This window comes from Podarcis liolepis, assembly GCF_965112155.1.
Source record: "Podarcis liolepis genome assembly, chromosome: Z".
In the NCBI taxonomy this organism is placed as follows: domain Eukaryota; kingdom Metazoa; phylum Chordata; class Lepidosauria; order Squamata; family Lacertidae; genus Podarcis; species Podarcis liolepis.
This window is the reverse complement of record NC_139570.1, coordinates 36188246-36208734: the sequence shown is the minus strand read 5'-3', so window position 1 is coordinate 36208734 and position 20489 is coordinate 36188246. Positions and strand designations below refer to the sequence as shown.

Here is a 20489-nt window from a genome sequence, read left to right as displayed (position 1 = left end):
TTTGACTTCTTCAGTCTGCTTTACAAAGGATGGATGGCGGACTCCCAACTCCTATCAGCTCCAGCCAGCATAGGCCAAAAGCCAGGGTTCCTCATTCATTGTACAAAGACAAGGGTCGCACGCATTGCTCTGCCCATGCCCATTACAATGGTACGTCTGAACTTACGAACTTAATTCGTTCTGGAGGTCCGTTCTTAACCTGAAACCATTCTTAACCTGAGGTACCACTTTAGGTAATGGGGCCTCCCGCTGCTGCCGTGCGATTTCTGTTCTCATCCTGGGTCAAAGTTTTTAACCTGAGGTACTACTTCCGGGTTAGTGGAGTCTGTAACCCGAAGTGTTTGTAACCCGAGGTGTATGTAACCCGAGGTACCACTGTACTGGTATGCCACAAGGGGAGTGTGGTCTTCTGGCGGTGAAAACCTTTCCATGCCGCTGTTTATAGAGCTTGAAAAGATGTAGAAGAAACCATCAAGAATATCAGAAGAATGGGCTGTCCAACTGTGACACAGAGTGCCTTGAAGATGGTGGGCTCTTCTTGGCTAGAGGTTTTTCAGCAGAGGCTGTGGGACCCCCCCACCCCGCCCCGGTCAGGGTACTGTAGCCAGTCATACAGAGATACACCATGAAGCCTCCTCAGAGGACAGATTATTCTTTGCATCTTTGAGGGTGATTTGAGTGATTCAGGTATACAGATACACAGTAGAACTGTCCTAGCAGAGGCAAGTTAAAAGTTCTGGGAAGCTGCCTTATACTGAGTCAGACCATTGGCCCACCCAGCTCAGCATTGTCTACACTGACTGGCAGTGGCTTTCCAGGATGTTACATGCAAAGCAGAATCTTCACCACTGAGCTAGGGCCTTCTCCAAGAACAGTGAGTTAAAGAGAGATGCAACTGACAGCATCCTCCATGTGCTTGCTTTTGTGTTTCCATGATTTTTCAAATCCATTTATTTCTTGTGGCTCAATAGTTCTGGAATTTCTGTCCCGTGTTATTTGCAACTGTCCTGTTAGCCTCCAAACTCTTTATCACAGGACATGTGTTCATCCAATGCTATTTGCTACATATCTACACAGAAATAGTAAGTCCCGTTGAGCGTTTCAGCCTTAGACTATTTTATCAATTCCTATTACCTTCAAGTTCATATTTTGATTTACACCAGCAGCTTTGGTCTGTAACCTTTTTTTTTCTAGGGTTGTATGCTTTCACCTACTATATTTCAAATTGATTTTTTTTTTAATCCCTTTGCCGAAGTGAAACCTTTCAACTCATTTCCAAATGTGTCTTGGCGAGGACAAATTTCAATCTTGCCATTTTCCTGTCGTGTTAGAAAGGGTTGTCGTTCATTAACGTGCGAGATGGCATCGGCTGGGAGCTACAAGGGCAATTAAATAGCACAGAACGTCTTTGATTTGCATTTCTGGGCTGTGTAAATGTAAGGAAGGCCGTTGCTGGATTATTCTTTCTCTCTCTCTCAATGAAAAGCGCAAGTTGTTCCTTTGATAGATTTTTAATATGATTTTAAAAGAGTTTTGTTTGGCCTCATTCTTAGGCAATGAGATTAATTTAAAGCACTTATCCCCTGGGTTTAAGTCAATCCATGTAGGCCTTTGGACAGAGGGATTCTTTTAGGGGAGGGGGGACTTTGTTTGCAATGCCTCTGAAAGAGACTCTTTTCCCACTTTATTAACCCCAGAGCTGGGGACAATCCCCTCCTCCGCCCTCTCACACCCTTCTTATACACACACACACTCACACACAGAAAAAGAAACCCTAGGGATTTACCAAATTCAGCCCCTGACCTGGGCTTCTGGGCTTCCTTTCTCATGTAAAATCAACACCTTTCAAAAGGGAGATGTTTGACTTAATGAGCTGCTTCTGCTTCCTTGATGTTTTGTGGGGGGGTTTTAAAAAACAAAAAAAGGCAAGAATCCACCAAGTAGAGCACCAGAAAACTCCATTCTTAAAATAAAAAACGACAGGGGAACTTTTAATGGTAATCTAAGGCTGCATTTGCACCATGTATTTGAAACACTATTATACCATTTTAAACAGGCATTACTTTCCTCCCCCCAAAACCCCTGGGAACTGTAGTTTATTCAGAGTGCTGAGAATTGTTAGGAGACCCCTTACTTCTCACACAGCTACAGTTCCCAATATTCCCTGGGAAGAGGCGTTGGTTGTTAAACCGTTCTGGGAACTGTAGTTCTGTGGGGAATCTCCTAACAACTCTCATTTTGAGCTCCTTGGATGAAAGCTGGGATAGAAATGTCATAATAACAACAACAAATAATTATAACTAATTATATATTTCATATGAGATCAGTTTTTCCAATATCATTCCAATAACAGCCTCATTAAAACAATGCCAGTTTTATCCAATTAATACAATTATTAATATTATTTAAATACCAAATTATACAATTTAGTTAAAGTGGGCCCCCTCATGTGTTAAATTTGATGGCTTCCTTCCTTAATTATAACTAATTATAATCAGTCCAGGGGGTGGCACTGCCAGTTAACTTCCTCCAGTCAGTCCAAGTTTCGCTGTTGCAGAACTTTGCAAGGAGGAGGAGGGTGGGCATAAAACTTGAATGAATTGCCTCCACCTGTCATTGGCTCTGGCTCTGCCTACTGTTGGTCTCCTTGCCTTCTGCCTCACCAGTCCCAAGGGCCACCAGCCACCACCAACACTCCACACCTGTTGCAGGCCCCATTTTGTATTCTTATACAAAACAGATAGGCAAGTTCATGGAAGATGGGCCAGGCAACAGTTGTTTGTAGCAGCAGTTAAATGGAACATTCATATGCAGAGACTGTCTACCTGAGACCCCTGAATTATCGGAATAAGCCATGGGAGGTGTTTTGTTCTGTGACCAACCGGATACATCTTGTCTGGCTGACACCAGGAGAAAGGCTGGGCCTCATTTTAAATTAAGTTATCCATTGATTTTATTATCCTTTTACACAGCCTTTATGAAAATCAGTTTGGTGGTGTATAACAAATCAAAACCTAAGAACAAACCATAATATGAACTAATAAAAAAAAATCCTGCAAATGTTAAAAGCTCAGGTTTTTAAAATAATGTTTATTCATTTTCATTCTTCACATCACACATAAAACGTAAGTCAAAACACATCAACCACGTTGCTTAAAAATATCAAATAAAATTATTACAAATCACTCCAAGAAATCTTTCCATATATTACCATGAGAACTCAGTCTTCTTAACCCATATCATCCAAAAATGGTTGCCACACAATATAGAAAAGCTGTTGCTTAAAATTCCCTTTGGTAGCACAAATCTGGCTCATCAGCTTTTCAGTCAGGGCTATTGTCCATGCTATGGAGTATCACTCTTCAGTTTTCAGGCCCAAGAGCATGGCTATTTCCATGTTTTCCACTGTGAGGAGGAACATTAAAAGTTCTTCATGAGCAATTGGTGGAGTAGATATGTCCTTTATTCAAAGTAAAGCATGTTAGAGGGTAAGGTTGTAGGTCCACTTTGAATATTAAACTCATTTTTTTAAATATCAAAACCCAAAAATGGGTAAACAGATTTGCAAAACCATCCATATGGATGTAAGATCCAGTCTCCCCACATCCCTTCTAACAGGTTGATGTTGCCCCTGGTATCTTGTGGGATATTTGCAAGCAGAAAATATATCGCCTATGTATGCGTTTCAAAGAGAATTCCATTATTTGGGCCGAAACTGTTTTAAAACATCCTATGCCCCCCAACTCAAAGTGTTTTCCATTTTCCATTAGAGATTATTACTTCAAGGTCCATTTCCCAGGGAATTTTTGTGGTCATAAGATGACCAAATTCTACCTCAGTTAGTATTTTGTATATGGTTGGTACTTCACCCTCTGATGTAGCAGGAACAATTTTTTCTCCACACATTTTATTTTAATCGATACTCATCAAAAGATGTACAAAAGTTTATACCCAATACAAAGCATCTTTTTGTTATATACCAGAGTAAAAGAAATATTTTTAAAATCTAATTTTAAAAAAAACAGGAGCAAAGAGAAGGGAGAAGGAAAAAAGAAATAAAAAGAAAATTTAAAAAGGGAAAAAATAGAAAAAGATTAAAAGACTTCTGATTCTCTTGGCAGCTAAATATAGCAACTAGTTCAAAGTATTCACTGAAATTGACATCCAACTATTCTATTTTCTATAAGCCAACATTTTCTCAATCTTCAAATCCAGATATTACAAGTTCATTTTCTCTTTCACGCAAAAAGTCCATAAGAAGTTTCCAGTCCTTAATAAATGTCAACAAAGATTTTTCTCTGATTGTTCTCTGTAGCAGGAACATTGACCATAAGTTGTTCAAAAGCAGTCAACTCTCGGTCTGCTTGAATGGCTATACATGGTTTTAACAGAAAGAAAAACAATTGATTAAAATTAGACAATGACCATGTTACATTGGGAATGTCAGCCAATATCTGCTTTTTATAGGGGGGGGGGAAGACTCTTTACATTAAAATCTCGAGTCTATAGAAAACTTACTGGTTTTTTGTTTTTGTTTTAACTGTGCCTTGATAGCTTTCCTAACAACAGTGATGTGGGTGGGTGTGATTGCATTCCTTCATCTGGGGGTAATGAAGGAAAAAGCTCTCCCCCACATGCCTGTCAAGTGGGCCTCTGCTGGCAGTCATGTCTTCATAAGGGTCTCTCCTGCAGCTCTTAACAAGGGGGCAGGTTCATAATGAGGCATGCAGCCCCAGAGGAACTAAGCCGCTTAGGGCTTTAAACATCTTCTCCTGAGCCTGGGGAACAAATGCTTGGCCATTACATTTTGCATCATTTGAAGCGCTGCACTGACCGGACAGTCTTCTAGGGTAGCTCCATGTAACTCAGTTTGCAGTAATCCGAACAGCAATGCAGAGAAGGCATGGGTAACTAGTGCTAAATCAGACTGACTCAAGAGATGTGATGGTTGGTACTCCTTGCCACCACAGCTGCAAGGCTCAAGGGGAGTACAACCCTTTCCACAGCAGGCCAGGCCCTAGTCCCTGAGGCAGACTGACGAAACAGCACCTCCATCTGTCGGGGGTTATTGGAGTTGTCACATAGCAACACCCAGAGGGCCACAGTTTAGCCTCTTCTGATGTTTCCCAAGAGTGAATGGCTCTGACCAAAAGGGACAGTGGTGGAGCTGAGGTATTACTTTCAACCAGTAACAAGAGGGGTGGGCAACCTCCAGAAAGTGCTGGAATCCTGTAAGATCTAGTCCAGCATCTTGTTCTCACCATGGCCAACCAAATGCTTCAGTGGGAAACTCACTAGCAGGACTGGAGCACAGGAGAACTCTCCCTTCCTGCAGTTTCCAGCAACTGGTATTCCAAGGGATGCTGCCACAGGGGTGCAGCCCTCATGGCTAGTAGCAGTACTACATTCAGGGCCTTTTTTTTCAGGGGGAACTCACAGGAACTCGGTTCCGGCACCTCTTAGGCATACCCTCCAACATTTCTCCAATGTCTTTGTCCCATTCCATAATGGTTATTCTACTATATATACCCCACACGTCTCACTGGGTTTGCCCAGCCACTCTGGGCAGCTTCCAACATATATAAAAACATAATAAAACATGAAACATTTTTAAAAACTTCCCTATACAGGATCGCCTTCAGACGGCTCGGAGGCCGGATAACTCCATACCCTCCAACATTTCTTCAGTGAAAATAGGGACGGCCTAAGGAAAAGTGGGACATACTGGGATCAAATCAGAAACCTGGACAGCTTCTCAAAATCAGGGACATCCCTGGAAAATAGGGATACTTGGAGGATCTGCTCTCAGGTGGGTTCTGGCACCTCTCAGGTTGGTGCCACTGCCATTCTAAGAGACTGAGGGAGGTGTTCATAGTGAGTTCTGGCACCTTTTTTTCCTAGAAAAATACTACTGGCTATATTTACATACAGACTGAACAGGCTGCATCCCAGGGCCTCATAATTTAGGAGGGCCTCGGCCTCTCCCCCCCCCCCCATTCTAAGAAAACAGGCAAATTTTACAATCTAGGCCCAGTTCCTTAGTAACGTTAAACATGTGACACACGAGTCTATGACAAGTGAATACTTATTGTTTAGTAAATTCGTGGAGGCTTTAAAGCTACTCAGAATCAAATAATATCGTCCACTACAAAGCAATGCAAGTGTTCAGATCACTGTCTATCATTACAGCGTGTGTTTTAAGAACAAGTGAGGATCCTTTCATATCACTGTGAATCACCTTTTTGTGAAAATAATAATGAGCAAGCAATATGAAAGTGGTGCTAGTAAATGAAAGTGACGAAAAGAACAGAAGGAAGTACTCCCAACATTTAAAGCCAATCACGTCATACGGCTTTGTACAGCCGGCAAAAACAGCCCTACATAATCCCTCAGATACAGAACGTTCGTGTTTACAAATAGAAGAAAATCAAGTAGACGACACTAAGCAGTTTGAGCAGAACAACCGGTTTATATACAGAGCGCAGCCTCCCAAGAACTTTGATGAGAACTGTTGTCAGTGACTACAGCCACAAGTACTGGACCTACAAAGACTACCGTATTTTTCGCCCCATAAGGACGCACCTAGTTTTTTTTTGGGGGGGGGAAATAAAGGAAAAAAAATTATTTCCCCCCCCCAGGCAGGCTTCTCCCGCCACCAGCCTTCTAACCAAGTCGGGGGACAGCGGGAAAGGCGCGCTGCGCCTCTCTCGCTATCCCCCAAGTTTGCGGGGCTGGCGACGGGGAGGAGCAGGCTTCTCCCCACCGCCAGCCTCCAAACCAGGTCGGGGGACAGTGGGATGGCAGCGTTCCGCCTCTCCGCTGTCCCCCGAGCTTGTGGGGCTGGCGGTGGGGCTCTCCTGAAGCCTGCATTCGCCCCACAGGACGCACACACATTTCCCCTTCATTTTTGGAGGGGGGAAAAGTGCGTCCTATAGGGCGAAAAATACGGTAACACAAGGTACCAGAGGCAGATTTAGGGGAGTGCAACTGGTTTGGTCACACTGAACGCAGAGCCTTGAGGGCACCACAAGAGATGCTGCAATTATGGTGTAGAATGGAGCGAGATGGGTGGGGAGCACCAAATCTTGGTGTTGCATAGGGCAGTGTTTCCCAACCGGTGTTCCGCGGCACACTAGTGTGCCGCGAGACGTTGGCTGGTGTGCCGTGGGAGGGAGGCGGGCGAGGCGGGCGGCGAGAGGCGGGGCGGCGGCGGCGAGGATCCGCGTCGAGCCGGGGGCGGCTCCGCGGTGGTGGTGCCGAGGTTTCTCTCTCCATTCTCCCCTCACACACACACAGAGGAAATAACACAGGATCAGCTGACAGGACCCGGCCAATGGGGCGGCGGCGGGGCAGCGCGCGCAAAAGGGAGGAGCGCGAGACAGCGGACGAGGAGGAGGCCGGCATGTCCGGGCAGCAGCAGCAACAACAGCAGCAGCAACTCCCGGCGACGGCTCCTCAAGCCCCGGGCAACCCTACTCCCTCACCGGCCTCGGCCGCCCTCCTGCTCCACCCGCCGCCGCCTCCCCCGCCGCCGCCGGCCACCTCGGCCCCGCCGCCGCCCCCTCCTCCGCCCGCTATCGCCGCCACCACCACAACAGCCGCCGCCTCAGCTGCCGCCGTCCCTCAGTCCCTCGCTTTGCTGCCTCCTCCCCCCCCACCCCCAAAGCTTGGAGGTTCCCCGGCAAGGGGGAGGGAAAAAAATTGAAACTTACACTTTCGTGCGTCCCTCCCGGCGTGACGCTGCGCGCTGACGTCACGGGGCTGTAATGGTGGTGTGCCTCGAGATTTCTTTCATCAAACAAGTGTGCCTTTGCCCAAAAAAGGTTGGGAAACACTGGCATAGGGCACCTCTGAAATTTGAGACCCCATGTTCCGCAACATGCCATGAGATAGTTATACCAAAAGAAGCAGTTAAAGCTCAATGCAATCTTAAAGAATTGGAAAACAAAATAAATGATCTCAGCGAAAACCCCAGCACCACAGACACAAAATTACTAACTAGTTATTTCAGAGACAATAATGATGTAGGTTTATGGATAATGTTGAATAACGAGGAAATATTCTGGATTGATTCTATTCCACCAAAAGTAAATTGAAAAACCTACCCTCAGGAATGGCTAATGTATTCTCTCACAACAGGAAAGGTCTACTAGTTTGTGTGCAAATTTTTCACTAACCTAACTACCTTCTAATGACTCTGATTATTAGCATCACACTTATCTTGTTCGAACCCACAAAAACTCTAAAAATCATATTAACCCTATGCTAACATGCTTAACAAGAAAGCATGATCACATGCTCACATCAAAATGAGCAGGATTACTGGAGGCACATACTTCAGTGAGTTATTGCACTGATTTCTCTTTTGGCAGAACGTGGCTTGGCGTTTAGGGGAAATAAAATTAAGGAATTCAGTTCACCAAATAATGGTAACTTTCTGGAATTGCTTGAATTAATTGCCAGATTTGATCCCTTCCTGTATGCTCACATAAATCGGTATGGAGGTAAAGGCTTTGGTCACCCTTACTTATCCAAAGCCATATGCGACGAGGTTATCCAGGTGATGGCTAATACAGTTCAAGAAGCAATACCAAATGACTTCAAATAGGCAGGTTATTTTAGTTTATCAGTCAATTCAACCCCTGATGTTTCCCATGTTTAGCAGCTTACTGTCATTGTTAGATATGTTTCTCCCCACGATGGATTACCAGCTCAATGCTTTCTGAGTCTTTTTGAACTGAAAGATCACACCAGTGAAAGTATGGCTGAGCTGATTCTGAACTTGAAATAGATTTCAGCAAATCTAGAGGACAGTCATATGACAATGCAGCCAATATGGCTGAAAACTATAACGGCAACCAACCAAAAATGCTGGAAAGGAACAAGTTTGCAAAGATTATTCCATGCATTGGACATTCTCTAAATCTCTTTGGCTGAACTGCATTTTACTCATGGCTGGTTGCAATGATTTTTTACCACAATAGATTAACTTCATTGTTTTTTCTCAGCTACTTCAGAAAGATGGGCAGTGCTAAAAGAATTCTTGCTTTTGGGTCAAAAGTTCCTAAACATTTATCCGACACAATAAGAGAGGCTCATGGCAAAGCTACTGCAGTTATTGGTGAAAGTTATACTTACATTGTTGAATTCCTCAGTCATATTTACTGTGGTGAAACCGAAAAAGGAGATACTAGACAACAAGCTGTAAATCTTCCGCAAAAAATGGAAGGATTTGAATTCATGTTTATGCTCCACCTTTGAACAGTTTTGCTAGACCAATTTCATAAAGTTAGCAAGGCACTCCCAAGTTTGCAAATTTTATTGAGCACATGTGTAAATACTTACAGCTCACTATTACACTTTGTATCAAACACCCAGGTTAAGTTTGATGAAACTGAACAGCAAGAAAAATTTACTCTACCAGAGGTAGAGTACAAAACTGTCAAAAGAAGGTACGGGGTGGGGGGTGGGGAATGATGGGACAGCACCTGAAACCTTAAACAAACTTTCTCAAAGAGTTAATTCATTTACACCTGTCATGGTCACTCTTAAAGCCAATGTAAACAGAAGGGCAACAGTGTATAGGAGCTGGCAATTTTTCTTTTGTGGTGAACCTTCAAGCAACCAAGGAGCATATTCACAATGGCATTGTGATTTTGGTGCAAAGTATCCAAAGGATGTTGACCTTAGTCTAGTGTCAATGAATGCTTGCACTTCTACCTGTATGTCAAACCAGCTCACCCTGAAAAATAAAATTTCACCCACCAAGATATGTATCAAGTAATATTCCAGGAAAAATTCAGACAGCTTTTCCAAATGTGGAAACAATTTTTAGATTGTTCCTGTGTTTAATGGTTACAAACTGTACTGGCGAAACATCATTTTATAGACTAAAAAGGATACAGAATGATCTACGCTCAACAATGTCCCAAGAATGATTGTGTGATCTAAGCATTCTCTGCATATAAAATGATAAACTGTGACTTACTGATTTTAATGATATAATTAAGTTTGCACCCAAAAGACCTTGAAAGAAACTGTTCTGACCTTGTATATAGTGCAATGTTGTAACTTTGCTATAATTTCCCCTATGAAGGTTCTGTGTGGATGTGTTCATTAATTCCATAAATTTATAAACAATCTTTTAATCAGTGCTAAAATTTCAGCAATGTTCTACTTTCACTGAGTTGATAAAGAAGAGAACGGGGTTTTGTTTCTCATGATCAGATGCTATTCAGTTTGGGCCTCTCAAGATCTCTTAGCCCAGCACCTCGAGTTGCTTTCATCTGGGTCTGCCTATTAGCCACTGATAGCCTTTATCTCCATGAATTTGTCCAATCCTCTTTTAAAGATATCATTTTTAAAAAAGGTAAAGGACTCCTGACCATTAGGTCCAGTCATGGCCGACTCTGGGGTTGCGGCGCTCATCTCGCTTTACTGGCTGAGGGAGCCAGCGTACAGCTTCTGGGTCATGTGGCCAGCATGACTAAGCTGCTTCTGGCGAACCAGAGCAGTGCACGGAAACGCTGTTTACCTTACCGCCAGAGCTGTACCTATTTATCTACTTGCACTTTGACGTGCTTTCGAACTGCTAGGTGGGCAGAAGCAGGGACTCACCCCATCATGGGGATTCGAACCGCCAACCTTCCAATCGGCAAGCCCAGGGTTTAGACCACAGCGCCACTCGCATCATAGATGGTGGCTATAACTGTCTCCTATGGGAGAGAGTTCCATAGTTTAACTACGCACAGTGTGAAGGCCTTTCTTCTATCTGTCCTGAATCTTCAAACATTCAGCTTCATTGGATTTCTGCAAGGATCTAGTGTTATGAAAGAAGGATGGGGGAAATGCATGCACTGTCTCCAATCCATGCATAATTTTATAAATTTCTACTGTGTTGCTTCTTACTTGCCTTTTTTCCCAATGAAAAAGTCAAAAATACTGCAGCCTTTCCTCATAGGAGAGTTGCTCCAGGAAGGGTGCTGAAGTCATGCAACATCTGAAGGGCTGCAGACTTCCCAGCCCTGAGTAAGAGTGAAGACAGAGACCACGTTCACACCATACATGTAAAGCACTATGATGCCACTTTAAGTAGTCAAGTCTTCCCCCCTCAAAAAAAAATAAAAAATATGGGAGTTGTAGTTTGTTAAGGGTGCTGAGAGTTCTCAGGAACAACTTCCCCGCCCATTACCCTCAAAGCTACAATTTCCAGAATTCCCCATGAAGACAAATTGACTGCTAATACACTATGGGAATCGTAGCTCTGTGAGGGGAATGCAGGGGTCTCTTTTAACAACTTTCAGCACCTTTATGAAACTACAGCTCTCAGAATTATTTGAGGAAGTCATGACTGTTTAAAGTGGTATCATGGCGTTCACATTTTGCATCACAATTCTCCAGCTTGCAGGTACAGAAATGCATGTACTGGGGCAAAGTGTGCATAAAAATGCATATAATAATGAAAATGGCATACACAAATGTATCACACTGGGGGATATGGCTTGCAAATAAATGTATATGTTAGGCAAAACTGCCTACAAAGATGAGTCTGTTAGGAGAAATTAACACTTAAAATGCTGGTGAATATTATCATCAACATCACAGATTATTCACTGCCTTCTAAACCACTGCCTCCAGGAGATTTACATATAAGATGACTAAGAACAGTTAAACTAAAACAACTGATACATTAAAAACAAGACTGAAACCCTAACAAGTGGTAACACTCATGGTAAAGACTGAGGAAGTTTTCATGAGAACTTTAAAAAAATGGACAGCGGACAGTAAGACAAGAAATGGAAAGAGAAAAACAAAATTGGCAAATTCTCCCATCCCTAGCGAAGCAAACATTTTCTGCAGCTCCTTAGATCATTTCTATGCCTATCCATTTTCAATCCTAGGGCCCTCCTTCTCTCCTCCCTGCTGAGGATCTCTGCATAGCTCTTTCATTTATCGCCATTTGTTGTCCCTCCGCTTGAGTGTCTGACCTGCATGCATATATTTTTGCAGCCTGGCCTGCAGGTTGGGGAGATCTGTGTGTGTGTTTGTGTGTGCAAAGGGGGGTGGGTGACGTTGGTCTGGCAGAGGAGGCCTGGTTCTGTGTAAAGAGCTAAGCCTCGCAACCCATCTGTCAGCTTCCCAAGACAGAGAGCAGCTCCCAGGCTTGTCCCGGTGACCAGCTGCTGGGGGAGATGCAGGCCAAAGGCAGATGAGCAACTTAAGTCCTTTCCTTCTCTTGTTCCTCCCCTTTCCCCTTTTCATTATTGCTGGAGGGTGGAGGGCACTCTTTTTTGTTTTTTCACCAAAGCGATCATTTAAGGCCATTATCTGTTTGCAAGATGAGCGTTAATAATTCACTGTCGCTGGCAAGGTCCCCGCCTCCCTGACCCTCTCCAGCTCTCCGACTCTGCTTTCAGAAGGTACAGAGGGCAGAGAAACAACAAAAATAAGCCCCACCGGTGGAGGCTGGTCCACTGGTGCAAGTGCCCTACTAACTGTCAGCCCGTTCTCAGCCACTCCCTGCCTGCTTTTTACTTGCAATCATTCCAAGGGTGGTGGGGGCTCCGGCTGCCAGCTTCCTCTGCCTTAGTATTGTCCCTTGTAGAATAACATGAGCCCCAAGCACCACCCACAGAGGAGAGCCTCTCTCGCCGTTCTGCATGAGTCACTGGTCTGGCCTAGGCTGCTTTCTGTAGGGAGGGACATGTTCAGATGTGAAGAGCCGGGCCATGGTGGCTGGTGCTTATTCAGAATGATCATGCGGAAGGCAGAGTGGCCAACAGGCAGAGCCGAATAATTCAAGTTTTCTTCTCCATCCTTCTCCTGCCTGCCCTTTCCTTCCTTACTTATATCCAGTCCAAGGAGTAGTCCTGCCTGTCCGCTTCTTATTCCTTCACTTCAGTGTTGCCCCTTGTTGACATGGCTCTGCCTACTCATGGACTCCTTGCCTTCTGTGCTCCTACTCCCGGAGCGCACCAGCCGCTGCTGGATAGCACACACATCCTGGTACTAAACCTACATAACCCCAGGATAACCACTATCAAAGGCTTTTGCCACAGCTAAGCACTGCCACCTTTTACCGCGGCAAATGGTTTGACTGCAATCTCCATGCTTTCAGTTTGTTTGGGTTTTCTTTGGGAACAGAGCATAGCCACATGGCTAGTAGCCCATGGATAGGCTTCTCCTCCATGTATTTGTCTAATCCTCTTCTAAAGCCGTCTAAGACAGGATTTCAGAAACAGCGAATTAGCTAAGTTCCTCCTGTAAATAAAACCAGGATCGAATTTCTTCTGCATACTTGCCTGCAAGTTGATGAGTCACTGTATAATGGAAACCAGCAACATATCGGAAGGCTTACCTGAGCTGCTTTTGTTTACTTTTATTTTACACAAATGTAAAATGTTGATAGGCTAAGATCAGATACACACAGCACATAGTTCAAGATGGAACTTCCTCCTGCTGGAAGCAGTGATGGCCACCAACCTAGATGGCTTTAAAAGAGGATTAGGCAAAGTCATGGGGGAGAGGGCTATAAAGGGCTACTAACCACAAGTCAGCAATGCTTCTGAATACCAGTTGCTGGGAACCACACGAGGGGAGAGGGCTTTGTGCTTGGGTCCTGCTTTCAGGTTTCCCACAGGCATCTAGTTAGCCACTGTGACAACAGGATGCTGGCCTAGATGGGCCATTGGCCAGATCCAGTTCTTAAGCCACCAAAAGCATCCTTCTGGGCTGAAAAGCAGGGTACAGACATTAAACTGATTCCTTATCCACGTAACCAGAATTATTTTTCCCTCCAGCGAGAATTTTAGGGACTTCCTCTTGCTGCTTCTCTCTCATTGCTTTCCAGCATGTTTTGATGTCTCTGTAGCGAAGTGGGGTGGGTGAAGAAGGCTAGGAAATGACTCAATCTGTTTGTAAAGAAGTTTATTTCCACATTTAAAAAAAGAGAGAGGGAGAGGGAAAGAGAGCGAAAGCAAGAGAGGAAGCTTTCCCCTCCCCCTGATCTCTTCTAAAGCAAGAATCCTCCTTTTCTTCTTCCTCATTACAAAGTCCGGAAAAGAGAATCCTACAGATATACAGACTTACGAGACTCACTTACACAAATACGCCCTCTGGGTTCACCAATAAATAATTCATATACATTTGTGCACCAAAGTTATTTACAAAAAGAAAAAAAAATTAAAGTTACATACTTTTTGAAAATTCTTGGTCTAGCATAAAAGGAGTCCTCTTGTGCTACAGGGAGATAAAACATAGTTATTTCTTTTGCTCTGTGTGTGTGTGTGTGTGTGTGTGTGTGTGTGTGTGTGTGTCGTGTGTGTGTGTGTGTGTGTGTGTGTGTGTGTGTGTGTGTGTTAGAGGGAGCAATCTACACCTTTCTGTACCTCGAGCCAGGCTGGTGGTCCGCCAGCAACTAATTTCCAAAATTGGAAGGCCTAAAACAGAAGTAATCCCTGCTGGGTTTAGTGGGGCTTACTCATAGGTAAGTTTGCAAGCCTAGTCTCATCTGCTGAAATCAAATTGGATTCTGTTATTTTAACCCATTCAACGTGCCTATTGTTTAGGTTTTTTCAAAAATAATAATAATTAATTTTTACCTGTTGTAACTGTTCTCTCTGTTTTATATACACTGTAAAATGAATGTTTTTTAAAAAAATCTTTACACAAACTTCCCAAAATTGGGCTGGTAAGTGTTTCACATACCAGGAATACAGAAATACTAAGTCAGACCATTGGTCTTCTTAGCTCAGTAATGTCTACACTGACTGACAGGGTTTCAAAGAGAAGACATTCGCATTCCTACATGGCTATGCTGTTGAAGGATTAAACCTGGGACCTTCTGCATGCAGTACCACTGAGCTAGGTCTCATCTCCATTTAAATATATATTTTTTAAATGATTTTAAGACTCAAAAGAAGTAAAACACAGATATATAGAGTTGTATAAAACCAAGAGAAGGCCAACTGAAATGATGTAAACCACTTAGAGGTGTTGGTGATTAAATTGTATGTTAATCCTGCTGAACAGAATAGAATAAGTTGAAACAAATGGACCTGTGTTCACTAAGTTCATGGACCTAGTGTGCACTGATTTCAGTGTGTCTGCTCTGAGTGTAACTTAATCTCTCTCCCCTTTACAAGCTCACTCTATCCCTTTTCCAGCAGTGAGAGAAAAGGACGAGTCAGCATGTAACGAGATGAGCAGAGGACATTTTCTTGGTGTGGCTGGACTGGGTAGGAGAGCAAACTGTAAACGTTTGTGTGTGTGTGTGTGTGTGTGTGTGTGTGTGTGTGTGTGTAAAAATAAATAGCCACCAATAACCCAGATCAGATATGTCTGCTGCTGGTTTTGTGGCTGGGGCGGCAGGGCTGCGAAGGTGTGAAAAATTCTCTTATTCTTGTCTTGCCTCTGAGGACACCTCCCAAACAATTTGCTTATTGGTGTGGATGTGACCTCAGTCTCAAAGTGGTAGAGGGGCTGGGGTATGTTAGAGTGCCATGAAGAATATCATATATATTAAGTAACTGAAAAGCCAAACTTATTGAGGAGGTTGCCTATGGTATGTCTGCATCAATTACTGCCCTGGGCTTAGCCCCTCTTGAACAGGAAACACATTCCAGGAAATGACAGGCAGAAGGCTGGGCTGCTCTGCGGGTGGACGTATGTAAAGCATGTTTTTCCTCAAAAGAATCCTGGGAGCTGTAGTTTGTTATGGGGTACTGGGAATTGTAGCCCTGTGAGGGAACTACATTTCCCAGGATTCTTTGGGGGAAGCTGCCTGCTTGACTCTATTCACTCCATCTGAAAACAAAGGGGCATTTTATTATTATTATTATTATTATTATTATTATTATTATTATTATTATTATTAAAAGCTGCTTAACTTTGCCAGACCATGCAAAGGAAATCAAGTAATGCTGCAATAGTATGGAAGGGCCCTGTCAATGTGTTATGTGTGCGTGTGAGATGGTGGGCTGCATGTGTCCATGAAGCCATGTGTGTAAAGGGTGTTTGGGCCAGTATAAAGAGCAAGGGTCAGGCTCTTCACATGCGGCCCTCCAGACCTGTCTATGTGGCCCTCGAAATTCTCCCCAGGCCATGCCCTTCACAGGCCTGGCTCTGCACCTTTCTTAGATGCTTTTACCTGGCTGGAATGAGTCCCTGAACTCTTGCTTACCTGTCTGGAGTACAGATGTCCACATGTGCGTAGAAACCTCTGGGGTTTGCAGCACCCCTGTGGTACAAAGGTGAGGGCCCCTGGCCCTGCCCATCACTGCCACGCGTCCCCCAGAAGGTTGCTTATGAGGACAAGTGGCCCTCAGCTGGAAAAAAAAAAGTTTATTAGGAAAGGGGGTGCTATCAAACAGGTGGGGGAGAGAATATAAGTCCATCTTTGCCCACTTAGAAGGGTGCTGAATGCTCCGCTGCGATATCAAATCGGGAGAAGTTCTCCCTGCAATCTGGGGGAGGGGGAACTGCATCTGCTGAATCTCTACCTGTTGTACCTATTTAAAAAACTGAAGGAATTCTGGGAAGGGGTGGGGAGGTTGGCAACTTTGAAGCTCCTTCAACTTCAGGAGAGAGGGAGTGATGAACCTCCTTGTTCTGCTGGAAAGGACTGTGTCAGGCCCAGGCATAAGCGCTTGTGCACATGGGTAAACAGAGTTTATGAAAGGCAATGGGTCTGAAGAGCAGGAAACCCCATGCAAACAAGAGGCAGCATGGGAGACACCGTCTTTGTAGGGGTTTTTTATTATTATTTTCACAGGGCCCATCCTACTTCTGTTGCTGTAATCTGATTTAACTGTTTCAAAACTTTTTTTCCCTATTTGAAATAAATTTATTGATAATATTTTGTCTATTTGCTGCTGCTCGGCTTGTAGAGGGAACAAAGCACCGTCCCATAGGTCGTGTGAAGGAGGCAGAGGCGTACTTAGGGGTCAGCCATGTTGGCCCCCGCCAAGGAAGCAGGCCGTGGGGCGGAGGCGCGAAAATAGTGCCCCTCTCTCGGCGCGGCGTGGAGGCATGGGCTGTCGCAGCAGCCCTGCAGAGCCCCCTCCCCAGAGAGCCGGCAGTGCTGCCGGTTAGTTCGTGCAGCGGAGCTCCCCGTGAGGACGCCGACGACGCCAAACGTCAGGCGAGGCTCTTAATTTTGCAAAGACGAGTCACTTTCCCCGGTTTCCTTCCCGCTTTGACCAATTTCCAGCCCGCGCCGCTGCATGTTTACCCCAGAGAGCAAGGGCCATCGACGGGGCTTAGTTCCGAGTAAAGTGTGTACTTAGGGCGCAACCTCCAAGTAGTGCCATAAGAAACAAAAAGGCAAGCGAGGTATTGTCAGAAGTTGCTTGCTACCTTTAGGCTGCAGGCCGGTGTACCCACTTTCCTGGGAGTAAGCCCCGTTGAACTCGGTGGGATTTACTTTTGATTAGACATTTATAGGATTGGGCTGTTAAACGCCCAGTTTAAGAGTAATTTGTGACGATTGAATTAGGCCAATTAAAAAAAAATATTTTTTTTGCTGGAGATGCGGGGGGGAGGGAGGGGGCGCGCCGATACCGCTCCTTGCCAAGGGCGCAAGGGAGCCTAGGTACGCCTCTGGAAGGAAGCACTAAAACGCGTGCATCGTGGTATATCCCCCAAATAGGATCTGATTTTCCCTCCCGTTTTCAAGAGTCAAACTGGACCAAATTTGTTCGCTTGCATGTGTGGTTGATGGTGCGTGTGCGTGCGTGCGTGCGTGCGTGCGTGTGTGTTTGAGCAAAGCAACGCCCGTTCAAAAGAGGGATTTCCCACCCACCCCCCGGCGTTCCCACGTTGTCTCTTCCAGAAGCTGCGCCCGGTCCCTCCTCCTCGCCTCACCGCGGCTGAGCCGCCCGGGGAAGGACTCCGGCCAGGGGGGGCAAGGGCGGCGGGGGCTCGCTGCCCCCTTGAAGTCCGTGGATGAGGATCCGGGGGACCAGCGGCCTCTGCAGGGCCGGCGGCGGGGCGCTGGGCCCGCGGTAGAGATAGAGGGCAGCGCCCGGATCCAGGTTGGACACCAGACTCTGCGGGTAGAAATAAGGCGACGGGAACATCCTCTGCAGCGCCGAGTAGTTCCCGGCTTCGGCCAGCAGCTCCAGGCCCACCGCGGTCTGCCTTTTCCATTTGGTCCTGGGGTAAGGGGAAAAAAAGTTTCGGGGGTCAAGACACTTGGATCACTTTTATTGACCGTCTTAAGAAAATCCATCTCATGTGTCTGCGTTTGACAAAGGGATTGCTCTCTTTGGGGCGGGAGTTCCACACGTGCACTCGCATAGTCTCTGCACCTGTGTGTACAGCTGCACGTGGGAACGGACCCTCTTGGAAAGGCTGGTGTTTTTAAGTGTTATTAATCATCATACTTAATGATAATACCATTTTTTATTTGTTCCCATACCAGACTGTATTACAAAAGTAATACTGTTTAAAGAATAAATATAAATTAACACGCCCCCTTTTCATGATTCAGAGTATATTTCTTTAAAGCACAATCATTTAGCATGATATTCAACCTGCAAGGGCTATTTGCTTCACTAACTTTCAAGAATAGAAGAACAGAATCTCGCTGAATGGACCAAACCTTGTTGGCTGATTGCATCAGGGGGAAACAAAACAAAAACCATTGTGTTCTAAGTGGTCATCAGAGCATCTGCCTGGGATGTTAGATCTGTGGTGGCGGATTCACACGTTCAAGTCACCACCTGATGAACAGGCAACTGAGGATCTGCTCAGCATGTGGGGATTAAGCAGGGATTAAAAGACCCAGCACAGAGGAGAGGCATAATTTAGGAGGACAAAATCATGCTCATGTTTACATTAACTGAAAGAATTGTAACAGGCTGCTTACTTGCACATATGAAGTGTTAATCACAGTTCTGACACCACAACTTTCCTATTGTGCTGCTTCTCCTCCAACTAAATCTGAGGCACTCATAGAATCATAGAGTTAGAAGGCACCCCAAGTATCATCTAGTCCACCCCCCTGCAATGCAGGAATCTCAACTAAAGCATCCATGACAGATGACCATTCAATCTCTGCTTAAAAACCTCCAATGAAGGAGAGCCCATCACCTCCAGAGGAAGTCTGTTCCACTGTCAAACAGCTCTTACTGTCAGAAAGTTATTCCTGATGTTTAGTTAGAATCACCTCCCAGTCTCCTCTTTTCCAGGCTAAACATACCCAGCACCTTCAACCATTCCTCATGAGGCTTGGTTTCTAGACCCTTGAGCATCCTAGTTGCCCTCCTCAGCACACGATGTAGCCTAGAATAGCATTAGCTTTTTTTGCTGCTGCATCACACTATTGACTCATGTTAAGCTTGTGTTCTACTAAGACCCCAAGATCCTTTCCACATGTACTACCAGCAGGGCAGGTGTCCCCCATCTTATATTTGTGCAACTGGTTATTCCTGCCTAAGTGTAGAACCTCACATTTGTCCCTACTGAAAATAATTTTATTAGTTTGGGCACAGTTCTCCAATCTGTTAAGGTCATCTTGAATCCCAATTCTGTCTTCCGTGGCATTAGCTACCCCTCCCTGTTTGGTGTTACGTATCTGTAAATTGGATGAGCATCCCCTTACTTCCTTCACCCAAGTCATTTATAAAGCTGCTAAACAACAACAGGACCAGGACAGAACTCTGTGGCACCCCACTTGTCACTTTTTTACAGGATGACAGGAACCATTAGTGAGCACTCCTTGGGTTTAGTCAGTCAACCAGCTACAAATCTACCTAACAGTTACCTCATCCAGCCCATATTTTACCAGCTTTCTGCAAGAATATAATGGGGGACCTTGTCAAAAGCCTTATTGAAAACAAGATACCGTACATCCTCAGCATTCCCCTGATCCACAAAGCTTGTAGGTCTACTAAAAAGACAGAGATTTGTCTGGCATTACTTGTTTTTGAGAAACCCATACTGGACCTTAATATCCACAGCATCCTTTTCTAAGTGCTCACAGACCAACTTTATAATTATCTGTTCTAGGACCTTTCCTGGTATCGTTGTCAAGCACACCAGTTGGTCGTTACCTGGGTCTTCTTTTTTCCCTTTTTTGAAGATGAGAACAACATTTGCCTGCCTCCAGTCTGCAGGGACCTCACCTGTTCTCCAAGAATTCTCAAAAGATTATAAACAGAGGCTCTGAGATTACATCAGCAAGCTCCTTTAGTACCCTTGGGTGCAGCTCATCAGGCCCTGGAGATTTGAATTCATTTAGAGCAACTCAGTGTTCCCATACCACCTCTTTTCCTATCTTGGGCTGCAGCTTCCTCCTTGCATTGTTTATTCTGTTACCACCAGGTTGGGCACTCCTTTCCTTTTGGGTGAAGACAGAGGCAAGGTAGGTGTTGAGCAGTCCCACCTTTTCTCTCTTACCCAACAGCATTTCTCTGTCTTCTCCATGCAGAGGACCTACTACTTCCTTGTTTTTCCTCTTGCTTCGAACATAGCCGTGTGAGCAATGC

General features: G+C 44.8%; 1 protein-coding gene across 3 annotated transcripts in view; it reads right to left on the bottom strand.

The window, feature by feature from the left end:
* Nucleotides 1-3070: 3070 nt before the first annotated feature.
* BARHL1 (BarH like homeobox 1) overlaps nt 3071-20489 on the bottom strand; it is a 39826-nt gene continuing 22407 nt past the window's right edge. Inside the window, exons 1-4 of one of the 3 annotated variants that reach the window (XR_014521392.1) lie at nt 16937-17793; nt 16181-16325; nt 14196-14238; nt 3071-4372 (exon numbers count right to left, since the gene is read on the bottom strand). Coding sequence is in view for 1 of the 3 variants with exons in the window: in XM_083485321.1 (XP_083341447.1) it covers nt 17859-18153 (295 nt within the window). In the remaining 2 variants the exon portion in view is untranslated. The other 2 variants (XM_083485321.1, XR_014521393.1) reach the window with 2 other exon arrangements.